This window comes from Mauremys reevesii, linkage group 13 (assembly GCF_016161935.1).
Source record: "Mauremys reevesii isolate NIE-2019 linkage group 13, ASM1616193v1, whole genome shotgun sequence".
NCBI lineage: Eukaryota > Metazoa > Chordata > Testudines > Geoemydidae > Mauremys > Mauremys reevesii.
In genome coordinates this window covers 15,804,503-15,826,202 of record NC_052635.1, presented here as the reverse complement: position 1 = coordinate 15,826,202, position 21,700 = coordinate 15,804,503, and the positions used below count along the sequence as shown (strand labels likewise).

The following is a 21,700-nucleotide window of genomic DNA, read 5'->3' as shown; positions in this document are numbered from 1 at the left end:
GACAGAGAATTCCCTACTGGTGGAAAATTAGGTGTGGAGGCAAGAAGGAAGACGTAGCACACTTATGATGGAATTTAAATCTGGTAGTTATGGAGACTCTGTTTGCAATACAAGATGGGTGCTCAAAAACCTGAGGCAACCACATTGCCAGTCTGTCTCCAGAAGCCTCAATACTGAATCTCCTTTTTAGTCAGTATATCCAAATCCTATCTCTTCTTTGCCTTCAGGGGACCATAAAATAGGACATGGCTGAGGTGTAAAATTGTCAATATGGGTTGGAAGGTCCTGGAATTTGGGTTGCATATTAGACCTTGTGTTCCAATGCTAGCCAATATTTGGTGTCTAATAGTCAAAGAGATTTGGAAATTGGGATATAGACTATGGAGTTAAGTCCCCAAGGGAACAGATGGGAGGCCAATCTCCTGGGATAAAGCTGGACAAAGCCCTGGAAATGGTTTGCAGGGATAACTTTTTCACTGGCCCTAAGAAATCGATGGACCAAATCCAGGGGGCGTTAGTTATTCTGTACTCATGCAGATTCTACAGAAGTAGTGAATTTTCTTGAGTAATAGCTGAATAAAAAGTTTGTTGGGAGTTGGGTGTCTCCCCTTCAGGTCAGTGTGGATTCAATTCTATAGGATAATTAATCTTCACAGAATATTATTTTTGTATTTTTATAATTTTGATGGATAATATTGATGTTTATTTTTAAGCATTTTTTTTCTATTTTCCTTGATTTACATTTTCACAGTTGTGTGAAGTTTTGGTTTTTAAGCATTTTTTCCTCCAATTTTCTCAGTGGTAGGAAATTTGGGGCAGGGGCAGATAATTATTTAAAGTCGGTGTCTAATATGTTCTCAAGTAGCATTTCTCTTACTTTACCTATGTGTAAATTTTAACTATTATTGATGGAAATATTTTTCGTTGGCTTGGGTATGTACGATGAAACCAATGTTCACCAGCCTCCACCAATAAAAATCAAATCCTTCCTGGTCTAGGGATAATTACAATAAAACCACATCATTATTTTATACAGGACATTTCCCATGTGGGAGATCTATAATGGCTGAACCCAAACCCAATATCTCAGTGTCTCTGAACTTTGAAGAAGTTTAATTTTGGCTTCCAAATCTGGAGGCAGAGCCCACCTGTGGCTAGGCTAGGAATGCTCACTATGAAATACTCTTAAAATGTTACTGGGAATTCAAAGGGGCCTAAAGGATTTAGGCACCAAAATACTAGACAATTGAGTGGATAATTCCCTTAGGTAGGCAGCATAGGTGGTTAAGAGTGATGTGGGTAGGACACTGCACTGGGACGCAGTCATCATCTCAGAACAGATTTCCTTACATAAGTCATTTTGCTACCCTGACCTTAGCTCTTCATCTGTGAATTAGTATATTTTTTCTGTTCTCAGGAAGGAATCCTTTACTGGTTGTGAGATGCTCAATACTAGGGAGATGAGGGCCGTATAATTACCAAAATAGATTAAACACCTGCTCTATTGTCTCCTGATGACTCCAGATCATATGCATTCATATTACAAGTAATACAGGGTAGACTGGCCCTACAAACCCACCTGGGATCTGAGTGTCAAGCTGGTTTCTTTCTTTCTCAGACAGAATCCTCAGCAAGACTATTTCTGTAGGACAAATTACAGCCTCAATGACCTCGGTGTAGCCCCTATCCCCTTCGCACCCTGCACTCTGTGACCCCTGCACAGCCCCATCACCTTCAAATCCTGATATTCATGACCTTTGCATAACTCCCCCTTTCCCAAATCCTACCCTTATCTCTACCTGTACAAACTCATTATCTTCAAATTCTTCCCTCATCAGATGCTTGGAACTTAGTGAACAGTTCTGATGATGTTGGACAAGCAGCCAAAGACTTGACTCAATTCTCCCCCAGCTGCATTGGATAGGCAAAGCCAAAAGGAGGAACACAACAGTCTCTGGGAGCAATAAGGCGGGTTGAAAATTTTCCATTGATGATTTTTAACAGGCAACTGGATTTTCAAATAAAAAAAAACATGTTTATGGAAAATATCTGCTTTTTGCATTTTTCCCCATTTTTCATTGGAAAACAGAAAACCAAAATGGTTCCAGTTTTCAGCTGAAAAAAAAATATTTTTTGGCCAAAACATCTCTTTTGTTGTTGTTGTTACAAAAAAATATTTTTTAACCAAACATGAGCACAATGTTTAGTTTTCTTTTTTTCAGTGACAAGTCAAAATTTTCCACTGGGGGAAAGAAAAGTTCTGACCAGCCCTATTCTAAACACACGTGGGAGTAGATCTGTGGAGGAAAACAGGGCTAATTTTATACAGGTCCTGATTTTTGTGTGTCTAGTGGTGGGTTTAAGACAGATTGGTGCCTAAAAGTCATTGATCTAAATGGGAATTAGTCATGCAGGGCTGAATGCTCAAAAGGACTTAGGTTCCTAACTTCTATTTAAGCTCCTAACATCTATTGAAATCAACTCCCTTTGAGCATTCAGCCTCTGGAGGCTTTTGAAAAGCTTATTAGGCCAGTATCTCCTCTGATATCTTCTTCCCCCCTTAAAGAAGAATTGCAGACAGATGTGCATGTGACATGAGGTTTACTTTTGTGGCTGGAAAATGAACCAATACTGAAAAATAAAGGAAGACCAGTGTGAATCTTTGTCCTTTCCTTCTGCAATATCAGGAACAAGGGGAACTAAAATGCAGGGATAATATTAGGCTAAAATTAGAATTCTCTTCTTATTGGGTCAAACCCTGAAGTCCCTCCTCCCTGAAGGACATCACTGTCTAGGGGAGCGTTTCTTGGGGTACCAGAGAGGTTGTGAGATGTTGAGTCAGCAGGGAGGATGGGTAAAGAGCAGGCGATAGCAGGGAAGGTAGTTGTCAGGGGAGACATTCAGGTATGGCAGGGGGAGCTGGGAAGTGGGAGCTGGTTGTGGTCCAAGGGCTGGTGTGCTGAAATGAGCCCCACAGCCCAGCTTGGAGATGTGGCATGAGAGGTGGACTGTGAGCAGCCCAGGGGGGATAGTGTGCAATCCATCACGCCCATTCCTTTAACTCAGAGGCCAGAGTCCCTCGTCTTTACAGCCAGAGACTGGAGGGTTCTGTCGTAATATAAGGCCCAGCCATGGGTATATTTAATAGACAAAGGGTGAGAGGAGAAGCTAGCGTGACCAGATGGCAAGTGTGAAAAATCAGGATAGGGGGTAGTGCTAATAGGTGCTTATATAAGACAAAGCCCTGAATATCAAGAGTGTCCCTATAAAATTGGGACATCTGGTCACCCTAGGGGAAGCAGAATCACAGAAAGGTGAAGGTGACTTGTCAAGGCCCATAGCTCTAAAGAGGAGCCAGGACACCTGACTCCCCGGAACAGTGGGCTGTGCTGGGCAAATCTGATTCCTTCGCACACCTTGCATGGCACTTCAGTCTGGGTTAGATGGTAACTTTCTGGCTCTGTATCTCTCTCACGGGCCTTTCACCAGACCTAGGCAAATAAGGGATTTTTCAGTTTTCTGGGAGGTCCAAAAAACTGGAAAATGAAATTGTTTAGGCTTGACCCCAAAATCATTTTTTGGCATATCAGAAAGTCGGTTGTTTTTTGTGTTGCTTGTGAATGAAACATTTCAGTTCCAGTTTGAGCTTTAAAAAAAAATCCAATTTGTTTTAAAAATAAAATGAAAGATAATTTTGAAACAAAAGGTCATTTCAACTCAAAGTGTTGAAACTTTTTGTTAAGAGAATGTCAAAATGAAATGTTTAGATGGGTGTGTGTGTGTTTGGGGCGGGGTTGAGGATCAGTTTGTGGGCAGGCAGAAAGAGGATTGGACAAAATCTTGCTTCCACACAACTCCGTCCCCAACCCTGAGATAGTGCAGAGGGGGCAGTCAACTGTATCAGTTGGAGATTATCTCCCATGTGGAACCAATGGGAACTGGGGTCTGGATCTCCAAGTGCCAGTCTGGTCTGCTTTGGGGGCAGTGCAGCCACAACACACTCCCTTGCTCTAGGCTTGTGGTGACAGTCTAGCCCTCTGCAAGCTGCCCTGTCAGGCCCCCTTTGCTCAGCCCCCTTCTCTCAGAACCTTACTCTGGGCCAAAGTGTGACTTCAGGCCCAGATTTGAGCAAGAGGGGGTGGGGTATAAGGCCCTGCACCAGGAACCACTCACTGTGTCTCAGGTGTACTACTTCCCTCACTCCCTTAGGGCTAGTCTACACTAACCAGCCGGGTCGATGCGGTGAGTTCGACTTCTCGGAGTTTGAACTATTGCGTCTAATCTGGACGCTATAGTTCGAACTCCGGAAGCGCCGCGGTCGACTCCGGTACTCCACCACTGCAAACGGCGGTGGCGGAGTCGACCTTGGAGCCGCGGACTTCGATTCCGCGGCGTCTGGACGGGTGAGTAGTTCGAACTAGGGTACTTCGAATTCAGCTACGCTATTCACGTATCTGAACTTGCGTACCCTAGTTCGACCCCCGCCCTTAGTGTAGACCTGCCCTTAGGCTCTTGAGGGCCACCCAGAGGATTCAGGGGGCCTGGGGCAGAGCAATTTTGGGGGCCCCTTCCATAAAAAAAAGTTGCAATACTATAGAACACTATATTTTTGTGGGGGCCCCTGCAGGGCTTGGGTCCTGGGGCAAATTGCCCCACTTGCCCCCCCCCTCCCCCCGAGCAGCCCTGAGGTGCTTTGGAAAATCTCATCCACACTCCCAGAATCTGCCTGCACTCCGGGAAATTCTGCGAGCTTTCTTCACACCCCCTCTTGCTTAGCCTGGAACTTCTAATTAGCACACAGACCTAATCATCACAGGTACCTTTTCCCCACAGACCAAGCGTCTGCTGATTGCAGATACGAAGCATTCAGCCAGGGCTTTGTCTGTAGACCTGTCCTCATGGGTCACCAAGGAAGCCGACAGAGTGGATACATTTATATGTGTGAGCGTGGGGAGTAAATCGATGAAGATCTTCAGAGAAAGGGCTCTGTTGGAGACTGCAAATTTCCTATGTCTGAACTGGTTTCATTTGCAGTACACAGAAGCATCGGCTCAGGTATGGCCTGGGTGGTGCAGCTCATGTTCCACTGCTAGCTCAGTGACATCCCAACTCAGTGCCTCTTGCATCTCTCCACAGCTCTTCCAGGTAGGAGCTAAGGCTGAGATTTTCAAATGGCTCCTAAAGGAGATAGGTGTCCAGTTCCCCTTGAAATGTGAAGGGATTTGAGCACCTAACTCCCCTAAAATCCTTTAAAATCCCAGCCTTATGTCTTGCCCCTGGCTGTGGTGCTTGGGGTCAATTTCTTACACCAACATGTTGCACTTTCGGAGGTCAATCTATCCATAGAGCAGCCCCGTTTGGGAGCTCAGCCAGTGTCAGAATGCATAATTTATGGGTGGGGAAACCGAGGCACATGGGGTTAAGAGACTTGCCCAAGATTATAGAGGAATTCAGTGTCAACATAGGACCCAGAGGTATCTGATTCCCAGTCTCCTGTTGATGCCATTCGATCATGTCTCTCTGGTGAAAATTGTGATTGTGGTTTCTGAGAGGTGCATTAGCAGGGCTGAGAATATAAAGACACATACACTGGAAGCAGGTCTAATTTCGTCCAGTAGGGAGCAGGATTCACACCCACAAACACAAATACACCTCTCAGAGGTCTGCATCAGGTGATAATAACTTTAAGGTGGGCTGCAAATAAAGCATCTGCATTCAATGGCAGCTCCTTTCTTTTTGCCAGACAACTACTTTTGGAATTATCGAGTATGGGCAACACGAAATGGCCAGGATCCAGATTGCCTCTCTGAGGTGAGTTCCTTCTTAATGTATATACAGGGCTGGGATTTTCACAGGAGCCTAAGGGAGTTAGGCACAAGGCTTCCGCTGCAATTCAATAGGTGTTAGGCACCTAACTCCCTTAGCCCCCTGTGAAAATCTCAATCCAGATCTCTCTGCTACGAGGAGACTATGTTTGGAAGAGGGATACAGAAATATCTGGTTGTGGGTGACTTTACAGGAGCCGGGCACCGAAATACCCTTACAAGTGTAGAGTTCAGCCTGTAATGTGAGACTGAGGAGTAACTGAATGCTTGCTTAGATGCGGGGGTTTGTTCCAAGATTGTTGAATGGACAAATGGTCCAGAAAATGGACATGGAGGTCATAACAATGAGTTACTAATTGATAGAATCATGCAACACTTATTCACATAACTTTCTTTCTTTCTTTCTTTCTTTCTTTCTTTCTGAAGCCTATTTGAAGTCACTCATGTGAGTCAGGACTACTCATGTGGGTAAGATTTACTGATTTGGTCTCCGTATCTGTTCTTATAAATGTGCACAGTGCAGTGGTTAAGTCATGTCAGGACACTCGGGTTGTATTCCTGGCTCTTCCACTGACTGTCTCAATGTGTGACCACAAACAAGCCAGTTCCCCACTCCCTCTGTGCCTCGGTTTCCCTGTCTTAAATTTGGGTTAAGAGTATCTGCCCACTTTGAGGTGCATGGATCAAAGGACAGATTCTCGCCTGTTTGTGACTTGGGGCTAATTTGGAACAACAGTAATTTACACCCACTAAGAATCTGGCCCCAAAATACTATGTAAATGCTCTGCAGAGAAAGATATTTAATTCAGGGTAAAAATAAATCCAGTTTTCAGTGTATGTAAAATTCTCCCTTACGTTACATTTTCCAGTCAGCAACAGCTGTCATTCCTGATATTTAAGGACCTCTCATTAAGCCCCTCCCTGCCAGACCCTGGTGAGTTGCCGCTCAGGATGGCAATGCGCTGCTTCCTGTGTCGTTTCATAGGAGGCACTAACAGATTTTGGTATGGTGCTTTAGGCTGCTATATTAAGTGGTGCTACTTGGTAGATCTCAAAGCACTAAACCCACTTGGGTGATAGTTCACCCCTGAGGGTGTCTGATAGACAATAGCCCTACACCATCTAGCAAGTCTCTGTCTGATCCAGGAGTAAAACCAGGTTTCTTAACTCCTATTTTGTCCCCATCCCACCCCTAGACATCAGATCCCTCTGACCCCAAGTTGTCTAGGGAGTGTCAGGTTTCATGCCACTGACTAAAGCCACCACATTATAGATTCTAAGGCCATGAGGGACCAATGTTTTCATCTAGTCTGAAGTCCTGCATCGGACTTCCCTAAATTTATCCCACTTTGAACTAGAGCAGATCTTAACACAAAGAAAAAACACCAAGTCTTGGTTTTAAAGTTGTCAGTGATTTACCACGACCCTTAGTAAATTGTTCCAATGGGTAATTAGCCTCACTATTAAAAATGTGCACCTTATTTCCAGTCTGAATGTGTCTAGCTTCAATTTCCAGCCACGGGATCATGCTACAACTTTCTCTGCTAGAATGAAGAGCCCATTATAAAATCTGGTACTTATAAACTGTAACTAAGGCTACGATTTAGTCACGGGTATTTTTAGTAAAAGTCATAGACAGGTCATGGGCAATAAACAAAAATTCAGGGTCCATGACCTGTCCATGACTTATACTAAAATACCTGTGTTTAAATGGGGGGGGGACTGGGTGTGTGTTGGGGGGGCTGCTGCTGGAGGGCTCCGGCCATGGACGTTCCAGTCAGCTGGCTGGGGACTGCTGCCCGGCGGCGCGGGCTGCGTTTGCTCCGTCAGGCTAGCCAGGAACTGCTGCCCAGAGGCCGGAGCAGCAGCTGGTGTGTCTGTCCCTGGGGCCACTTCAGTAGCTGGCCCCAGAGCCAGCTGCTTGGGCAGCCCTGGGGTCAGCCACTCTGGCCCCTGCAGAAGTCACAGAATCCGTGACTTCCGTGACCTCCCTGACAGACACAGAGCCCTAACTCTCATCAAATACCCTTTGAACTGTCTTTTTATTCAGACTGTTTCCATGTTTGCCCTCCTCCCTTCAGCCTTCTCTTCTCTAGACTTAACTTCTTTGGAACATGCTTTGTCGAAAATGCTCTATGGGCTAGCAAGCTATTGAATTCACAGCTCCCAACGGGCAACTTCTCTGGTAGCTTCTTGTCTTGCTTTTAACTCCCTTTGTAATGCTCTTTGAGATCTTTAGCTGAATGTTATTTTAAAGGAGCTAAGTATGACTATTATTAATATTGGACCAGGTAGCTGGGTGCCTAAATTCCTTTAAAAACCCAACCCATTGTTCCTGCAGGTATCTATCAAAGCCAGAGCCAAGACGAGACCCTAGCCTACCTGAGTCAGAGGTTATGGACACACTGCAATTAAAAACACGTGGCTGGCCCATGCCAGCTGACTTGAGCTTGCAGGGCTCAGGCCAAGGGGCTGTTTAATTACGGTGTAGACATTTGGGTTTGGTCTGGAGCCCGGGCTCTAGGAACCTGTGAGGTGGGAGGGTCCCAGAGATTGGGTTGCCTGAATGTCTACACTGCAAATAAACAGCCCCTTTGCCTGAGTCTCTTAGCCCGAGTCAGCTGGCACGGGCCAGCCACGGGGGTCTAACTGCAGTGTAGACATACAGTTAGCATGGTTCTAAGAGCACCTCTCTGTAATTCTTCCCTTTCTTTATGATGTGCCATGCTACACTTATTCTATGAATTATTTTAGTTCTCTGGCCTGTGTTATACAGAAGGTCAGATCGGATGATCCCAGAGGACCCTTCTGGCCTTGTAGTCTATGGCTCTAGGCAATCGCTGAATATTGGTTTTATTACTGTATCTCCAGGTTTTTCTCAAATGTGGAGATGAAGAAGGAAAACCAGAGCAGTGTACAGGAATTCATCCTCCTGGGGTTCCCCACTGCCCTGAAGGAGGTGCAGATCCTGCTCTTTCTCATCTTCCTCCTCATCTACATGCTGACGCTCATGGAGAATGTGGTTATTATTGGGACGGTCCAGGTGAGCTACCCCCTCCACAAGCCTATGTACTTCTTCCTAAGCAGCCTCTCTTTCCTGGAGATCTGGTACATCACTGTCACAGTGCCTAAGATGCTGCTCGACTTATTGAGGGGAAGCCAGCACATTTCCTTCCTGGGATGCATGGCCCAGCTCTACTTTTTCATTGCTCTGGCCTGCACCGAGTGCGTCCTTCTGGCTGTCATGGCCTATGACCGCTATGTGGCCATCTGTAGCCCCTTGCGTTACTCGGCCATCATGACCCATGGGCTCTGCTTCTGCTTGGTGGCTGGGTCATGGGTGAGTGGCTTCACCAGCTCCATGCTCAAGGTCGTCTTCATCTCCCGCTTGACCTTCTGTGGCTCAGTCATCAATCACTTTTTCTGTGACATCTCACCTCTGCTAAACCTGGCCTGCACCGACATGTCATTGGCAGAGAGGGTGGACTTTATCCTGGCCTTGATCATGATCCTACTGCCACTTCTTGTGGTGGTGGCCTCTTATGCTTGCATAGTGGCCACCGTTGCGCGGATCCCCACGGCTCAGGGGAGATGGAAAGCCTTCTCCACCTGCACCTCCCATCTGGTGGTGGTGATCATCTTCTACTCCACCACCCTCTTCACCTACGCCCGGCCCAGGGCCATGTACGCCTTCGACTCCAATAAGTTGGTGTCCATGCTCTACACGGTCATAGTACCCTTCTTCAACCCCATCATTTACTGCCTGAGGAACCAGGATGTCAAAAAGGCCCTCAGGAAAATTATTAGGGGCAGAAGTAAACCAGAAAATAATGTTCTTGGATCTCAGATAGGTTAATGGGGAATGGATGGCTCGGTTAATGGCTCCTGTTGGAGATCCCATGGGATAGATTAGAAGTTGGGTAACCCCCCTGGAGTCGATAGCTACCTTTCGTCTCCTAATAGTTCTTCACCCATTGGTCCTGGCTTTGTGAGGCATCAGCTTTACTTGGTAAAGACTCTACCTTCCAATTGCAAGGGAACAGTGCTATATCTTTGTACAGCACATAATAGAACAGGGCCCAACTGGGCTGTGGCCTTGAAGTGCTCCCACAGTGGTGAATAAATGAATAAATAAATAATTGAGCGGGCCATATCTACATTTGTTATAGAGCCAGGGCATCTATTAATCTATGGTGTGGCTCCACTCATTTCAGAATTCAACAGACGGCAATCTGGCCCCATTGACACCAATGGAGCTATGCTTATTTACACCAGTGGGAGATCTGGCCCGATTGACACCAATGGAGCTATGCGTATTTACACCAGTGGGGAATCTGGTCCCATTTATGCCAATGGAGCGATGCTGATTTACACCAGTGGAGGATCTGGACTCAGTGACACCAATGGAGCGATGCTGATTTACACCAGCTGGGGATCTGGCCCCACTGATGTCAATGGAGCTATATTGATTTACACCAGTGGGGGATCTGGCCCAGCATTTTTCATTGTACTTCTGTTCTTATTGATAGGCCTGACAGTCTGGGAATCTGTTGGCCTTTGAGGCACCTTTATCCAGTTAAATTGAGATTTTCAAAGCTGCCAAAGGTACCTCGACATGCCTGAGAAGCCCCTGGTGTAGCTTACACAGTCTAAAAGATCTGTGACCCTGACAACAGCCTCCCCCAGTGGTCCCATGCGCAGGGCCGGCGCTTCCATTAGGCAACCGTAGGCGGTCGCCTAGGGCGCCAGGATTCAGGGGGCGGCATTTTGTGCACTCCCCACGGGGTGCACAGGAGCTTCCGGTTCCGCTCCTGTCACGCCGCCAAAGAAGGACCTTCTGCCGACATGTCGCGGAAAACAGTGGCAAGCAATTGAGCAGCTCAATGACTGCCTCTGTCGCCTGTGGCATTTCGGCAGAGGGTCCTTCTTCAGCAGCACAATGGGAGCGGAACCGGAAACTCCTGCACGCCCTGTGGGGAGCGCACAAAATGCCGTCCCCCGAATTCTGCCTAGGGTGCCAGAAACCCTTGCGCCGCTCCTGCCCATGGTATACAACCCTGCCTGGAATCGCTGTCTGCTGTAGACCCCAGCTCAAACCTTGTAAAGGGGACCTCAGAAGGCAACATTGCAGCTGTCACCCACCTTACTTGCAGCTGGGGTATCCTCTTGGCACTGAGGGGCAAGAATGTGGGTCTTCCTCCCTCAGTCTCTCTCATGGCTAGTCTTCTACAGATGGGTGAATTTCACCTATTATTGGCTCTTAATTACCTGGGCAGCTCCGATCAGGATCTCCAGGAGCTAACCAAGGTATCTGGGTAGTTTGTGGAGCTCTACTCAGTTAACAAAGTGCCTGAGATTTCCCAGGGGATCTAAAAGAATCAGATGTCTAAATTCCATTGAAACTCAATGGTTGGTGAGAACCCAAGGCCTATTTGAAAATCCTGGTCAGCATCAGCTTAGATTCTTTATAAAATGTATGTATATTATAGCTTAATCGATGTAGCTTAACAAAGAGAAGGTTAAAGGGGGACTTCATTGCAGTCTCTAAGTACCTCCAGGGGGAACAAATACTTAATGAGCTCTTCCATCTAGCAGAGACAGGTCTAACACCATTCAATGGCTGGAATTGAAGCTAGACAAAGTCAGGATGGAAATAAGGTGTACATTTTTAACAATGCGATTAATTAGCCATTGGAACAACTTACCAAGGATCATGGTGGATTATCCATTATTGACAATTTTCAATGTTTTTTTTTTAAAACTCTGCTCTAGGAATTATTTTGATGCAGTTCTCTGGCCTGTGTTATCCAGGAGGTCAGACTAGAGGGTCACAATGGTCCCTTCTGGCCTTGGAATTTATGAATCTATAAATTGCATATTGTTAGGATGGAAGAAAAAATATTATGAAAATGTTTACTAAGGAATGCTTCTACATGGCTGACAATTGCATGGTCACCAAAGCTTTGGAGGCATGATAACATTGCCAATGATGGACATGAACTGACTACCCAGCCACACCACCTTACGGACATAGCTAGAGAAGGATCTAGGAGGTGCTTGATCTTCAAGGAGGCCACGTCTTTTGGGGATTTGCGATGATGATGATGATGATGATGATGATGATGATGATGATGATGATGATAAATTGCATGTGCACCTTCATATTTTTCCAGGTTTGCTAAATAAATAAGAATATAAATAAACAAATATTAGCCGCATACATTATTATGTTTTCCCAGTTGAAAAACAGAGCAGGTAGCACAAAGAAGCACATGAATACACATCCATACCAAACACACAGCACACAAAACAAACACAACGAAATACCAGCACATAAAGATCCTCCAAACCCCAATAGAAGAAGAAAGCATAAAACCAGAGAGAAACACAAACTTAACCAAAGCAAACATATAATATAAACAGAAAGCAAAACCACAATCAAACACACAAAGACACATAAAGCAAAATAAAAGAACCAAATGAAACCAAGCACAAACATAAAAACAAAACAAAAGAAAAAACAAAACACACAGCTAAATGCAAAGAAACATGGTGGGTGGGGTCATATCTTTTATTGGACCAAGTTCTGCTGGTGAAAGAAACAAGCCTTTGAGCTACACAGAAGTCTCAGGAACACACCAAATACAAACTCTAAACACACATACAGATCAAACAAACAAACAAACAAAAAGAAAATGAAAAGCAAGCTCACAAAACCCAGCACACGCGCACACATATGCACAAAAGCGCAAGCAGAAATGCAGACAACCCAAATACATGCCCACCAACCACAAACACTAAACAATATCCACAAAAGTCAAAACACAAATATACCTACATATCACACACATGGAAAAGCACTAATGTCACCACATGTCAAACTACAAACCTACAAGTTGTGGTTGTGTTGTCCTGCCTGGAAAAGTAAATGAAAATTAGGCCCATTGACTTCAGTTAAGTTACTCCAGGTAAAGAAGAGGAGAAATCAGGACTTTTGACTAAAACTGTGTTACTCTGGATTTAAAACTCTTTAAAGGAGAGGAGAATCAAGTCCATTGGCCATACTGCACTTCTGCTTGTTTACACCATGGTGTGTGAAAGCTGACTCAAGTCCACTACTTATTGTTTACATCCCTGACTGTCCCTCTTGGTCTGCCTTGGTTTTGTACATTGCACATCCTTCTGTGTTTGGACAATGAAAAATTGTGGCTGTTACCTTAACATAAGACTGGGATTTTCAAAGGTGCCTATGGGAGTTAGGTGCTGAAACCCTTTGAAATTCAGTGGTAGTGGGATACCTGTCTTCCATAGACTACTTTAAAAGTTCCAGCATAAATATTTATAGTTGTTTCTAGTGCTGTCTCTCTCTACAGGAATGTGGAAATGTCACCTTTGACAGATGCTCTGGAGGAAAACATAAGAATAACAATTGCCTAGGGTTTTGCAAAGGAATTTAAGGAAATTAGGTGCCCAATTCCATCTGGGTGCCTAACTCCCTTAAGTGCCTTTGAAAATCCCATCCTTTTAAAGTTGGGCTCATTTCAGAGTTGAACATGGGACCTGTAGTAATAATTAGGCCTACAAATTTACCCTAATTGTGAGCTCAACTGTAAAAAGTATGTGAAAGATCATAAGATATCACAATAACCTCTAATAACAATGGGGAAAGGTTGATGGGAAAAGGTATAATAATGAATCAGAAAAACTGAATTAGCCCAAACAAAAAGGCCTCCTGTTAAAACTCAGCGACTGTTTTAAGACTCCCTGGTAAACAAAAAAAGTGTGGAAATCCGTGAAACAAAATTGGTATGTCAGAAATGACTGGTAGAAAAAACAATGAAGGGATGGGGTATTCCACCCATCACTCCCTTTTGGGGTGTTTCAAAAAAGAAGCTTTGAGGGGAAATGGCTACTGGAATGAGCTTTTCCATCATGGCTGCAAGCCCATGGACAGTTATCGCCATCCTTGATACCACCTCGGAGACTGTCAAACAAGGTGTTTTTTTTTTCCTTCTAAAAGCTCTCTCCAGATCAAGGGAAAGGGAACAAGGGATGATGTTTCAATGAAAAGTTTATTTAATACATTATATTTCAAAGACTTTAACTGTTTCTCTTCCTTTCCTGTACCTTTCATAAAAGGTCAAAGGGGTTTTTAATGGTGTGTTTGCCATGGCACTGAGCAGGCTGAGGTCTCTGTATATCAAACCTTGTTTAACATGTTTAATGTTGGACAGTGACTGGGTTATGTTAACACCTTTGGCCCATTTATTCCATTTAAATTAATACAACAGACTCCTTAAGACCCAAAGTGAGCCTCATACACCTACATTATGTTGCCATTTAAACACAATGAGAAAACAGAAAACAATCCATCAGTAGATGACCTTGGTGCTGTGATGTCCTGGGAAGGATATCCATCTCTCAATCCACCATCCGAAGGTCTTAAGACTGCAATTTTCAAGGAGTGAAAGGGAGGGAGGGCCCAAATCAACACTGAAATAGATTTAGGCACCTAGGGCCAGATATATAAAGGTATTTAGCTGCCTAACTCCCAACATCATGGGAGTTAGGCACTTGGGCTAGATTCACAAAGGGACTTAGTCTCTTAACAGCCACTTTAGGTGCCTAATTCCCAGATTTAGGCATCACTGGTATTCACAAAACCCCTGCTCAGCTGCCACTGAACCCGGTAAGTGCCTAACATCACTCAACACCTAAATGTTTGCAGTAAAAGTTTTCCAGGCACCTATGTTTCTGCCTCTGGACATGCTCATTGCTGCATGGTAGATGTCCAAGAGTCTAGAGGCCCAGTGTGTTACATGGCCTGGGAAGAACATAGGTTTCCTCCACCCCTATCTTGCCCTGACATTCTAGGTGTGCTCTGAGGACACCTAAGTCCACACCTAGCAGCAGTCTCACCTCATAAATGTTAGCCCAGTGGCCAAGGTGCTCACCATGACAGATATTACAATCACATGCAATGTCTCTGAGGGAACATATGCCATTACGTTTATGTTTCACGGCGGGGCAGGGATTGTATGGACATTGAGTTCTACTCCATGGGTTACCGAAGGTCCTTTGGTGAGTGGGGCGTGGGTAAGGAGAATCATGCACATTGTAAACACCTCCAGAGAGATGCCACCACCAGAGGTGATTGCATATATGGTTTGAGCTGGATTTCCAGAGACGAGGAAACCAAACAAAAAGCTATTAATTTTAACAAGGCTGCATTTAAACTGATTCAGGGCCTTCTTTCTGGTCCAGAAAATGGACAGGACCTTCTGTCCTACAGGGTCCCGAACGGTTGCAGAAGGGTTGGAAAGACTTTGGTCTGCTAGGACCCGATAAGGGTGATGGATGACTCCTGGTATGTTTTGTGTGGGTTTCAATCTGTTTATTGTTTTTATTGTAGTTTCTCCATAATGCTTTCGCCTTCAGATTAAAGGTACTTGCTTAGAAAGAGATGGGTGGTAACTGCCAATACATCATTCAGAGCCCTCGGAGAGAAAACAAAGCGCTGGCTGTGGCAGTTCTACACACTGGGGATATCACAGGGGAAGGCAGGGAGCTGTTCACCTTTAAAGTCTTCTGGTCAGAAGGTAGTGAGACAAGGATCCTGACCAGAGACAGGTGGCAGGTGGGGCCTGACTGGGCACTTGTGGGGAGACATTACAGTTGCTGTTCCCCTGAAACTGACACTTATCTGGGAGACCACTGTTTCAAGGCCCACCTCTTCCTGATGGAGAGAAGGGATTTGTTGGTGGCTCAGCCACCTGCCAGATGAGTGTGCTAACCACTGGGCTAAGGGGCAATCTGATGTGCAGTCTCCCCAATTGCTATTGTTGAAACTGTTCCACTTTGACTAAATAATTCATCAATGGGCCAGCGAGCAAGCGAGAGAGACTGCGAGCATGCGACCAACTCTGTAGCCTGGTGTTTGGCGTATTCTCCTGGGCTGTGGGAGACTAAGGATCCAGTCCTCCTTCTCTGAGGATGCTTTAATTATCCACAGTGGAACAGCTTTCACAGGAAGGACTGGGGTCCCCATGTCAGAATAGCCCCTAACTCAGAGGTTAGGGCCCTCATGTGAGAATTAGCAGATCCCTGTTCAGGAGTTGGTCTCATCCTGACTTCTTGCAAAATGGCACAGGTGCCTAACTCCAGGAGATGGTTCATAGCTGAGAATCTCAAACAGGGATAGGTGCCTCCCTGCAGCCTGGATTAAGACACCACACTCTCCAAGTGGTGCAGGGTTTAGCACCCACCCCTCTCTTTGGCATCTCCCTTTGGCTAGCTTAGACGGCTCCCTGCCTAGCATACTGGCTTTTGTGGATCCCATTCTGAGATGCTTCTCTCTCCCCATTCATTGTAGAGGGAACCTGGGTACCCAACTCAGTCTTTGTGAATCCCAGTGATTTTTGAGGCACCTAAGTTCCTTTGTGAATCTAGCCACAGGTTCCTATCTCCAGCTTTTGGGATCTAAATCCTTTGAAAATCTGGCCATTATGCATTTTTGAAAATTTTGCCTTAAGTCTACAAGATACACTCTCACTCTCTCTCTCTCTCTCTCTCCCTTATCTCTTTGTGTACAGTCAGATTTTCAAGGAACATAAATTTCAATGGGAGTTGGGCACCTAAATCCTTTAATCACCTCTGAAAATCCCTGACCTAATCATTGAGCCATCCTTTCAACTACAGCATTTATCTACCCTTCCTCCTTGGTTTATCTTTTTCTATACTTCTCTCATCTATTTGTCTATCTGCACTTCTGTTATCCAACTGGCATCCATTTGTCTGCCCCGTGTCCGTCTACCTAAGCGTTACACACCTTCCCACAATCACACTATTTTATCTTGGATTCATTTCAACTGCTGCTTGTTGCTTCTCTCAGAAGCTGTTTTCCCCCTCATTATTACTAAAGTAGCACCTAGAGGCTCCACGCAAGATCAACTCACAATTTGCCAGGTGCTGTATATACAGGACAAGAGGTCATGGAGAGTATATAACCTAAATAGACAAGGCAGACAAAGGATCAGATGGAAAACAAACTGCTACGGTAACACAGCAGATCAGTGAGAGAACATAGGGTAGGACATAAGTCTTCCAATACATGACCTCATCCACTAGATCACACTAGCCATCAGAGGCTGATTTCTCTGGGCTGATGAACATTATGGCTAGGAGGGTGAGATGATATTTGTTTATCTTGTGTGATTGCTTCCGTTGGGAGAGTAATGATAATTTACAGACCAAATTTCATGGGACGGAGAAGGGCTGATAATGTGCTAGCTACACCTGCATCATCATGAGGCAAAGAACACTGCCAGTTCTTTACATTTTCTCTGCACTTTAAACACTCCAAGCTACATAAAGCCGTTGGGAAGAGTCATATCTGTTAATGGCAAGTCGATTTTTACTCTCATTGTTATCCTTATAAGCCAGATGGTGTTTTCCCATAGAATACTGAGTAATGTTTTAAAGAATGAGTCGTGGAGCTGATGAAAAGTATTTCATTAAAATGTGTCTTCTTTCTCGATACTTCCCTGTTTAAGGGAACTCTTTATGGGAAAGTTGGCAACTTTGATAGCCTTCTTACAAAACCTTCCAAAACGTATCACATTCCGGGAGGTGTAAGGGAAGCATTCTAGAAATGTATACATAGATGACACAATAGGAGAATGTCTAATTACTAGGATGCTGAGTGCATTAAAATAGAGATTAGACAGTGCAAGGAATAATGAGGGGAGAGATAGAGATTTTGATGATGATGACTGTACAGTCTGTAGATCTATCTATCTATCTAGTTGCTTACTTGTCCCTCACCACATATCTTATAGAGGTCTTTCTGAAATTTCTTATTTTGTACAAATTGGTTAAGAGATGCAATTAAAAGATCAGTCAAAATATAATTAGCTCAGATTCTTCAAATAAAATCAAATGAATTTTGATCATTTATTTAAGAAGTGTCATACAGATCACAGCAAGACAATCCACTCTCTTTAGTACATGTCACATAATGGAGGTCCAGCCCAAGCCCAAATGCCTGCACAGCTGGCTTTTTGCACCATCGCACGAGCCTGTGTCTGCAGATCCAAACTCTGAAACTTGCTGCTGCAGATTTGGGTTTGTCTGTTTTTTTCGCCATTTAAACATACCTATTGAATCCAACTAGCAACTTGATTGACGGAGTAATGACTGAGTAGAAGGTTGGTACAGGTATCCAGTGCAAGGTAATATTTTGGCTCCTTGCATTCCTTTACTCCCTCACTCCCTGGATGCAAATCTGATTTTTATATTAATTTTAGTATCTATTAGATTCAGCTCGTTCTGGTCTCCATTGTAATAGGATCTGTACAAACATATAGACAATTATCACTGTTGTTTTTATGCTACAATATTTATGCTACAATAGTGCCTAGAGATGATCCCTTTTCTTCAGTCCAAATCTTTAAGTAATGACCTGTGTACTGGTTTCATCATCATTCATCATATTCTTCACCAGTGTTGACATAAGTATGAAGGACACCCAGTATTAGTAGTAGTTTTGCTTTTCAAATATGCATAAGGGCCAGATTCTCAAAGGTATTTAGGGACCTAAAGATGCAGCTAGGCACCGAGTGGGGTTTTAAAAACCACCTAAGCAGGTTAGGTGTCAAACTCACGTAGGTAATTTAGGAGCACAAATGCTATTGAATTTCAATGAAATTTTTAATAGTAAGTCACTTAACCACTTTTGAAAATCTCACTGATTATCATTAGAATTATCTGTAGTGTGAAAAAGATTGCCAATAAAGTGTAAAAAGACATTGGGACAGAGAAAGAAATATGGAATTAGATCAGCAGATAGGTTGATCAGTTGATAGATGTGTGTATAAGGGGATAAATCAATTGATCGATAGATAACATACTGATAACCACTAGTAGTAAATATGTTGTTGTTCTGATTATATATTTATTTATTACAGAGCTGGCTGTTAGACATGGAGATGAGAAATCAAACAAGTGACACAGAATTCATTCTCCTAGGGTTCCCTGTAGCTCCTCATCTGCAGCTCCTCTTCTTCATGAGCTTTCTCATTGCCTACACCTTAGTAGTGCTGGAAAATGTCATCATCATCATGATGATCCGGGTGAACTGTCATCTCCACTGCCCCATGTACTTCTTCCTGAGTAACCTGTCCTTCCTGGAAATCTGGTACGTCACAGTCACTGTGCCCAAGACTATCGTCAACTTCGTGTCGGGGAGCAAACGTATTTCCTTCATAGGCTGTATGACGCAGCTCTATTTCTTCCTCGGCTTGGGAAACACTGAGTGCATTCTTCTAGCCGTCATGGCCTATGACCGGTATGTTGCCATCTGCAACCCACTTCGTTACCCGGCCATTGTGAGCCAGGCTCTATGTATCCGCATGGCAGCTGGGTCCTGGCTCTGCGGCTTCTTCATCTCTGCATGGAAGGTGTTTCTTATATCTCAACTGACATACTGTGGTCCCAATGTCATCAACCATTTCTTCTGTGACGTGTCCCCCCTCTTGAACTTAGCCTGCACAGACATGACCCGGGCAGCACTGGCAGATTTTGTTGCTGCCCTGTTTATCTTGCTGATTCCCCTCTCTGTAATAATCTTTTCCTATGTTTGTATCATCTCCACCATTCTCCACATCCCCTCCACACGGGGCCGCCAGAAAGCATTCTCCACTTGCGTGTCACACCTCATTGTGGTCGTTATCTTCTATGCTGCCAGCATTTTCATCTACATCCGGCCCCAGGGCCTTCCATCCCACAACACCAACAAAATTGTTTCTGCTCTATACGCCATTGTTGTTCCACTTTTCAACCCCATCATCTACTGTCTGAGGAACAAGGAGGTCAAAGAGGCCCTGAAGAAGACTTTAATCAGCAAAGGAGTTCAGCTACAGAAACATCAGTACACTTAGTTAGAAATGGAGGGCGCAGGAAGGAAGAAAATGTAAAAAAACAAAATTGAACTTGACACAGTGATCACTGGGTAAAAACCTCTGGTCTGTGTTATGTCACAGGTCAAACTAGATGATCATGATGGGCCCTTCTGGCCTTAAAATCTCAGAATCTATTAAAGCCTATCAATATGAGCAGAACTTCAACTTGAGCATGCAGTAGCACCATCAAGTCCTTGTGTTCTCTGGGGACACAGCAACCCATGCATTGTTCCCATGTCCCTAGCCTACAATTCCGACATACTTTGTTCCAACACCCTCTTCCCTTCCCACCATTTCACAGTCTCTTAACCTCAGCTTCATTCTGCACCTGCCCCTCATATTTTCCTCCCAGACATTTTCCCTGTTCTGTTCACATGTTCCTTCTCCCTTCCCTTGTCTTTCCATTTCCCTAATACCCTCCTAATTAAACTCACCCAAGGGAGAAAGAAATGGTGGCACTCACATGACGTTTGCTGCCATCCTATTGATTGATTTGCTTGTGTGTTCTTTAGATTGCGAGGGACTGTCTGCTAATCTGTGTTTATGCAGAACTGAACACAACGGGGTCCTGATCTTGGTTGATCCGTGTATGCTACCATAATAAACATGATTAATGATAAATAACAAAACAAAGGATTTTTTTTACATTTTGGTCTAAATGTTCTGTTTTTTCAACCAAAAAATCTGAAACTGGAATTTTTTTTTAATATAAAAAACTAGTTTTTCAATTAAAAATAAGTTTTTTCCAAAAAAATTGAAAATTTTACCCGATAAGTTATTTTACTGCAAATAATTTTAGAAAATTGAACATTTCCTGCTTTTGGTCTTTCTTCTTGAGCAAAGTCCCCCAAAATTTCACAGGAAAGTATTAAAAAAAAATTTCCAGTGAAAAATAATTGGCATTTTTCTACCAGCTGTAGCAAGCAACATCATGTGGCCTGTACTATCAATCAAAGCTACCAATGATATCTCGTATGTCAATATAAAATTATCACATTGTCTACAGACCACAAATTACCCATGGGAATTATTTTGTGAAACATGAATAAGTACAAGCAAATGGCAAACTGTAACCATATATACATATATTAAGTAAACTATTTTTTTTTAATGTTAATCTTTGTCATGGGTGCACAGGTTTGGTGCTCTGGAACAGCTCTCAATCAGTTTCAGTCAGTACCCTTTTCAGTGTGACAACCCCACATGGTGCACTTTCACTAGGGTAAGCCTCCTTGGCTTCAGTGCTTCCTGGGACAGACCTCGGAGCGTTCAGCACCCCTGTTCCATACTGTGGGCTCCCTCCAGGCAGTCCACCTGGATAGGACATTTGGGGAAGCCTTACACCCCCGCAAAGGGGCCATGCATCCCAACTTCCGCAGTCAGCAGTGACTCCCAGCCAGCGCTGTAAAACAGAAGGTTTATTAGTTGTCTGGAAAACAGTGTAGGAAAGTTCTTTGTTAGCACAAAAGCCAGAAAGTTACAGTAAAACCCATCTTGGGTAGACCCAGAGCCCCCTGGCTCCCCCTTACAGCCCCCAAAACCAGACGATGGATTCACTTTCAACAGCCCACCCCCAGTCATGTCCAGTTGTCCCTCCATCCTTTGTTCAGTTTCCCAGGCAAAACTTGTCACCTGGCCTCCACCTCTCTCTCTCTCTTTTTCTTCTCCAATATGTCGTACCTGGCTGGCTTCTTGTAGAAGTTGTCCCTCTCTCCCCGGCCATCAGTTGCTAAATTACAAAATATGAGGCCATTGTCTGGGGTTCTGGTAGCTAGACCACAGTCAGACCCAATCTTCTAAGGGTCTCTGCAAAGATTAAACACCGTTATCCCACTGCCTGGTTAATCATGCAACACATAAGGGAAACTGAGGCATGCACACAATATTCATACAAATCATTAAGAACCCCCCCACTTC

At 44.3% G+C, this 21,700-nt stretch overlaps 2 protein-coding genes across 2 annotated transcripts; both read left to right on the top strand.

Annotated features, from left to right (window-relative positions):
• Positions 1-8,715: 8,715 nt before the first annotated feature.
• LOC120380122 (olfactory receptor 6P1-like) lies at positions 8,716-9,681 on the top strand. The gene has a single exon (XM_039497617.1). It carries the CDS (start codon positions 8,716-8,718, stop codon positions 9,679-9,681), a length of 966 nt encoding a protein of 321 aa, XP_039353551.1.
• A 9,121-nt stretch (positions 9,682-18,802) lies between these two features.
• LOC120380121 (olfactory receptor 6A2-like) lies at positions 18,803-19,762 on the top strand. Its single transcript, XM_039497616.1, has one exon. It carries the CDS (start codon positions 18,806-18,808, stop codon positions 19,760-19,762), a length of 957 nt encoding a protein of 318 aa, XP_039353550.1. The 5' UTR covers positions 18,803-18,805.
• Positions 19,763-21,700: the final 1,938 nt, after the last annotated feature.

Coding starts and splice junctions, on each gene's coding strand:
- LOC120380122 (XM_039497617.1), top strand. CDS start 8,716: ATGAAGAAGGAAAACCAGAGCAGTGTACAGGAATTCATCCTCCTGGGG.
- LOC120380121 (XM_039497616.1), top strand. CDS start 18,806: ATGGAGATGAGAAATCAAACAAGTGACACAGAATTCATTCTCCTAGGG.